At 29.5% G+C, this 6,901-nt stretch overlaps 1 protein-coding gene across 1 annotated transcript; it reads right to left on the bottom strand.

The window, feature by feature from the left end:
• Positions 1 to 1,647: 1,647 nt before the first annotated feature.
• On the bottom strand, positions 1,648 to 2,007 carry LOC149536313 (uncharacterized). Its single transcript, XM_089806271.1, has one exon. It carries the CDS (start codon positions 2,005 to 2,007, stop codon positions 1,648 to 1,650), a length of 360 nt encoding a protein of 119 aa, XP_089662397.1.
• Between the last annotated feature and the right edge of the window lie 4,894 nt (positions 2,008 to 6,901).

Raw genomic sequence — 6,901 nt, 5'->3', positions numbered from 1 at the left:
TCTAAATCTAAATGAAAATGTAAATAAAAAATAGAAATTTCACCTACAAAAATGTTACTCCAAAACTTCAATCTACTCCTATTCAAAAACTCCAATCTAATCCTCCAATAACCTCCACCTCTTCCTTCTGCAAAACCATAAAATGAAAATGAAATGGTGAGCCTTGGTTTTATAACTTCTGAGAGGCTCCTCATATCCCCCAACAGACGTCTCTTGACATTCCACGAATTTGTTTCAAATTCCCCCACTCCCCACAAAAAACAAGTATGAATGTGCATGCAAAATTATATTTAACAAAAAAAAATCATATTGAAATTATTTCGCCCCTATTTTTCAGGCCCTACTTTTTTAGGCCCATTTTTTTGGGTCCTACTTTTTCGGGCCCTACTTTATCGGGCCTATTATTTTGTTTGTAACTCTCACCAAATCTTTTTGATTACCAAATGGCATTCCCTATATTTTTTTCATTTGTAACTCTCACCAAATCTTTTTGATTGCCAAATGACATTCCATATTTTAATTTCATTTGTAACTCTCACCAAATCTTTTTTCCTTACATGGATTATTCCTTGGAATATTCTTTGTTCTGGGAAGTGTTGCTGCCATTGTATATGCCTCTCGGCATAAAAATAAAGAGATTATTTATTTACAAGTTATGAAGATATTGGGAGAGAGGAAGAAAGAAGGTTTAAAATTTTTATATAAAATTTAATATTTAAGTAGAGATATTACAAATTAATAGATATAAAAGAAAAAAGTGATTTGGAAGAACTCTTTATATAATCATTCTATATTCATAACAAAATATTTGAATTGTTGATCTTTATATTGATCAAAATTTACAAACATAATTTCAAATGTAAAAATTGTTAAATTTTTATTATAACTTCATTGATTTTTAGAATGTAAAAGCTTAACTCTTAAAGTTTTTATAATGTTCTTAAATAAACTTTAATAAATAAATAATTATAAATAAAATAAAATCTAATATATTTATACAAAATTATTGTCATTAAATATTTATATAAATATTCAAGTTCATAATCAGTATGGTTGTTGGAATAGGAATAGAAAAGTTGGAATACGTTTTCTATTTTCTGTTTGTTCGTCACTTGGAATAGGGAATAGGAATACATATTCCCATTTTGCCTCTAAAATGAGCTTATACCCATTCCAAAAAAAACTGTTATTGGAATAACCATTCCTATTCCCAATATTACATGCCTATTCTCCATTCCTATGCCTATGACCAAACGGGCCCTAATTGAATATCAAAACTGATGGATGACAACATATGGAAAGATTGTTAAAAAGCTCTGAATAGGAGATCAACATTGTATGAAACCAAAAATCATCAATGATATCTCGCTTATCTCGTGATTGTATGCCCCTGATGAATTTAGAACTTTAGATAACCAACCTTGCCTATTGTAATATATCAATACATTCAATAATAAAACAACATATATTTAAGTGATTAAACTAACAGTGAAGAAATGAAGGGGGTATGCAGAGTCCATAGCATACTGTATTCTAGCAGAACAATTTGACTTAATTAATGAAAACATGTAATCCTTACTAACATTCTTTTGAATAGTTGAAGTATTCTACAAAGACAGAATGGAACAAAAAAATGGCTATTAGAGCTTATAACAGAGCTACAGAATGATTAGACTCATTATTTGAAAAACACAAAAGCCTCCTCCTCCAAAAACCTACTCCAGCACCAGCACCTCCCCCAAAGCCTCCTCCAGCTCCCCCACCAGCCCCTCCACCAAATCCTCCTCCAGCGCCACCACCAGCTCCTTCGCCAAAGCCACCTCCAATTCCTCCACCGCCACTGAGGCCTCCTCCAACTCCTCCACTACCACCAAATTCTCCACCACCACCAAAGTTGTCCGTTTGAGAAACTCTGGTCTTCAGACTTTTGCCCTCACAACCAACAATTACACCCACTGTTAGTAGTGCAATGAGCAACATTCCACATTGCTTGAGCGTGGAAGCCATCTTATGTATTTTCTTGCCTCTGATAAAAATAAGAGATCTAAGATTTACTAAGATCTGAAATAAGCACAAATACTTGGCAATGGAAAAAATAGAAATAAACACTTAAGAGAGAAGCAACTTTTATTCATCAAACTGATTACCACAAAGCTATGCAATGGTCTCTATATATAGAGAGCCCATGAGATGAGAAGATGATTCCAGAGGATAAGGTGATAAGGTTGTATGACCTAGTATCAAGGAAGACATTCATATCTTCTTAGGATAATGTTGTATGACCTAGTTTCATGGAGGAAATTCCTATCTTGTTACCAATTTAATAGGAAATGTGTGGCATACTTGCTGTTTGGTTATAACAGCATGACTGTTGACTATTTCTAACAGCCTTAGCAACTGAACTCTTGCTCGATGTCTACATGTTTGGTAGAATACCCTTATTTATAGTACCATGTCTAGAGAGTAAGCGCAACTTAGCCAAGTCATATATTGCGTTTAATTCCTCACCAAGTGAGGTTACAGTCAATGTCCATTGTTATGGATTCTGATTTCTATTAATGCTGGAAATTGTCACTGTCGCCTCAATTTGGAAAGTTTAATTGAGGTGAAAAGACAATCATAGATAACTGGGGACAGGCTAATCTTCAGACAAAAGGCACTAAAGACAAAATAAAGAAATCTTTGTTTTTTTTTTACATTTACACAAAGGCAGTGATTTTTTTTCGAACTTTTTGTTGTTTTCAAATACAAACTAAATACAAACTATGGAATCATAAAGATCAAATGTTGAAATTTTTAGAAAAATCTATGATATTTTTTATTTTAAAAAAAATTGATCAAGCATAGCAACATCTAAATAATTGTAGGATAGAGAAATTTGAATATATCACTTTTAAGTATTTTTAATCCTTGACAAATATGTGCTTCTCAAATTTAATTGGATGAATGATTGTCTCTGACTCAAGTTTTAATGGATCGTTGAAATTTTTTGCTGCAATAAAAAAATTTGCAGTAGTTTGCCACCAAAGTCATTATTTCCCACACAAGACCATTGATGTAGAACATCTAGAAAACGCGTTCTGACTGGAGTTGGTACATTGTGCCGCCATCAAGCAACAGTCGTGCCATGGCATGCCATTGCGGGTGGCCGTTGCTGTGCATACCATTGAGTCTGTCACTAATAAATAATGCAAGGTGTTTTGCCGTGTGGTTTTGGTAACTCATTAAAATAAATTTGTTAGTTAAAGACTAGCACTTGCACTCAAAAGTGAGCCACGGCTACCCAGGCAGGGGGATCGACTGCCTGGGTACCCCGCCTCTCATCCTCATTCCTCATGCCATCCCGTGGCCCTACTTTGCAACTGACTGTGACAAACGAAAATACTTGGAGCAGACGCGTACTTGGAACAGATGCGTTATGTCTTGAGATACGATCGCTGCCAAACAAGATTTATTATATTTATAGCCCAATTAAGTTCGTTCACTGACTTAGTACTTTTAATATATTATATTTATAAAATTAATGAGAATGCTTACTTACAAATTTTGATCTTAATAAATAATATAATAATAAACATAATTATAAAAATTTTATAAGAAAAAATACATATTATATTTATAGTTTTACATAATATAATAATAAACATAATTATGTTGAAAAAATTATTTTAATAGAATGGTTTTTCTTAAGAATGCCTACTTACCAAATATAATAATAAAATACATAACTATATTATATTAGTTTTAATAAATTTTTTATAAGTTTTATTAAAATACATATTATATTTATAGTTTTACATAATATAATAATAAACATAATTATGTTGAAAAAATTACTCACAAATATTTCAAATGTCAAATATGAATAAACCATGCTTAAAATATTTTTGTTATATGTAAATCTAAATTTATATTATTTAATTTATTATATATTTAAGCTAAATATATAAATATATATAATTATTCAAAAGATTTATTATACAAATTTTCTAATACATATTTAAAAATTAATATTAAATTCAATAATGTTATAATTGACAAACTTTAGTAACATTTGTTTTTAAATATAAAAATAAATTTAGTAAATGTTATAAATCTTGTTAAAATTTTGAAATGTAATTCTAACTATATATTTAGAATTATTGACCCTTATTATATAGATTCAAATGAGCAATTACATCAAGCAAATCTAAATGCAGTAACAATATTTTCTAAGAACAATAACTAGTAAAATTAAACTAATATTTATCTCAAACATGAAAAATTTCCTTTTAAATATTTGTAAATGTCTCAAATATTAAAACCTAAAAATTATGCCATTTAGAAAATAAATTATAAAGTTGGATCACAAAAGTCACACACCTAAATGTTTAAATGAATACGAATCAAATACATTACTGAATCAAGGAAAAAAATAGAGAATTTTAACTTAACAAAATAAACTTTGTGCATCACAAAACCAACAGTGTATTTCTTCATTGTACCTAACATACAACAAAATATCACAAATTTATTTGATAGAAGTTTTACGGATAGCTTACTCCTAATATCTAATCTAAGTTCAAAAACATGAGCAACCAATTTTTTGGGAACCGCCCTCATTTCTTTCCTTGCGGCAAAAAAAATACAATCATCTAACATTTATTTTTCACCGCTAGTTTGTGGCTGTCAGATTTGGCAGAGGGGGCGTATTTGCAAGAGTGTGAAAAGACAACAGAGTATGTCCATGTAGGGGTCATTGCAGGAAGGACACTGTAGTGTCAGAAAGGACAAAAAGGGCGGGCATCTGGGCAGTCTATCCTCCTACCTGGATAGTCGTTGCCTTACTAGGTAAAAGTAGTGTAGACTAACTTGAATACTAAGGGTGATATTTTATTAGTTGTCATAATTAATTATTGAAGAATACTAATGGTATAGTATCCTTGTTAATGTGGTATAAATTAATAGTGTTGAAACTATTATATAAATAAAATTAATATATTATAATGAAAATGTTATTTAAGCAAAATACTAATGAGAATTGCAATAAATAATTCGTTATAAAATTATATATATTTTATTTTCTAAAAGTTATTTACATATTTAGAATTAATGTTTAGTGTTTTATTCATTATATTTAAACACTTGCGATAGTTGTGTTTCTTTTTTCAATTATTTTTCATTTTTTATTAGTTTGATAGTTTCATAATGAATAAATTCAAACCGACAAGTGGCATTTATGTTTTGTTACTTGGGTTCAATTAGAATCTCGAATCTCTAAGCCCAATTTTTGAATGGTTCTCAATTGTTTAATCATGTCCTACCAATTCTATGTCAAACTCTAATTGTTTAAATACATCCTTCGTATTTATTGTTTTAATAATTGTGATATAAAAAACTTCATCATATTGCTTTTAATGTTGAATTTCCCCAAAACTTTCAAATAGAGACTAAAAATGTAACTCATAGATATACACTCTTATAACTTTGTATTGCTTGTAGACTCAAGAGCTACCTTCAATTTGTTATGATTTGATTATTTCTTCAATATACAATTTGTGTTCCTTGTCCATAATTTTGGATAATGTATCTGGCCAACTATTTTACACTACGTATTGAATATTGAATGGATCCAATTTTACACTACTTATTGAATATCATAAAATATTATAATAAATAATTTGGCTCAAAGAAAGCTCTTGAGGGAAAGAAACATAAAGAAAAATTTCATTCATTACTCATAATATACAAGATGTGCAAAGTGTAATCGCTAAACTAAAATTGTCAACGAAACCAAAAGGCTTGCCTTATATCCTCTAGATACTCAAACTCTCACCACATATTGGAACACTAATGAGGCTTTACAAAACAACCATATAAAGTGTTGATACAAATATAATCATGAATTCATTTATATAAAGTTTGATAAACTATAATGATTGTCTCAAGATTAATTAATTAATTAATTTAGAGAGAGAGAGAGAGAGAGAGAGAGAGAGAGAGAGAGAGAGAGAGAGAGAGATGACTTATTAAAAGTAATTGGCTAGTTATAAAAAATAAGAGGTGGAATTTCCATGTACATACTAGTGGTCTAATTTCAATGAGTGTTATTATTTTTCTTAACAAGAGTAGAATATCACCATTTATTATAATAAATAAACTGGTTCAAAAAGAGCTCCTAAGGGAAAGAACCAGAAAGAAAACCCTCATTCATTACTCGTAATATTCAAGATGTGTAAAGTGTAATCCCTAAACTAAAATTGTTAAGAAACCCAAAAGGCTTCCCTTATATCTTTTAGCTATTCAAACTCTAACCACATATTGGAACACTAATGAGGCTTTATAAAATAGCCATATAAAGTGCCCATACAAATATACTCATGAATATGTTTATATAAAGTTTTATAGACTTTAATGATTGTCTCAAAATTTATTGGCCATAATCCTCCATATAGATATCATCAATACCTACAAAATGAATGAGTTAGTTATAAAATTCATTTAAAAATAAGGTCTTAGAAAATTGAATATCATTTCATAATTTCCTTACCATCTCCACTTGTTGTGTTTTGGTTAAGATCAATAGAAAAGGGCAACCCATATTGTTGATTAGTTTGTTGATCATCTAATACAACAATGCACATTTAACACATCCATTTAGATAAAATTAAATTATAAAATAAAAACTCAAATATAATTTCAATTTTTTTATTTTTTCTATCATAACAAATTCTAAATCAGAATATCGTTCTCATAATCTATATCACATTACATAACAATAAGAAAAATCAAAATTCCATTACCTCCACAAGTTTGTTGAAATGTTTGAGGATGAATAACCTTTGGCATTGATGGTTGATCTCCACAAACTACATCTTGGTTATTTGATAAAGCATTAAATGCAATTAGAAATGTGAACTAA

This window comes from Cupressus sempervirens, chromosome 10 (genome assembly GCF_028749045.1).
Source record: "Cupressus sempervirens isolate cs-2001-9-10 chromosome 10, ASM2874904v1, whole genome shotgun sequence".
Classification (NCBI taxonomy): domain Eukaryota; kingdom Viridiplantae; phylum Streptophyta; class Pinopsida; order Cupressales; family Cupressaceae; genus Cupressus; species Cupressus sempervirens.
Note: the sequence above shows the minus strand (reverse complement) of the source record. Positions and strands in the feature narration are given on the sequence as shown.

What these genes read in the sequence shown, in the direction of transcription:
- LOC149536313 (XM_089806271.1), bottom strand. Translation starts at nt 2,007, where the DNA reads ATGGCTTCCACGCTCAAGCAATGTGGAATGTTGCTCATTGCACTACTA.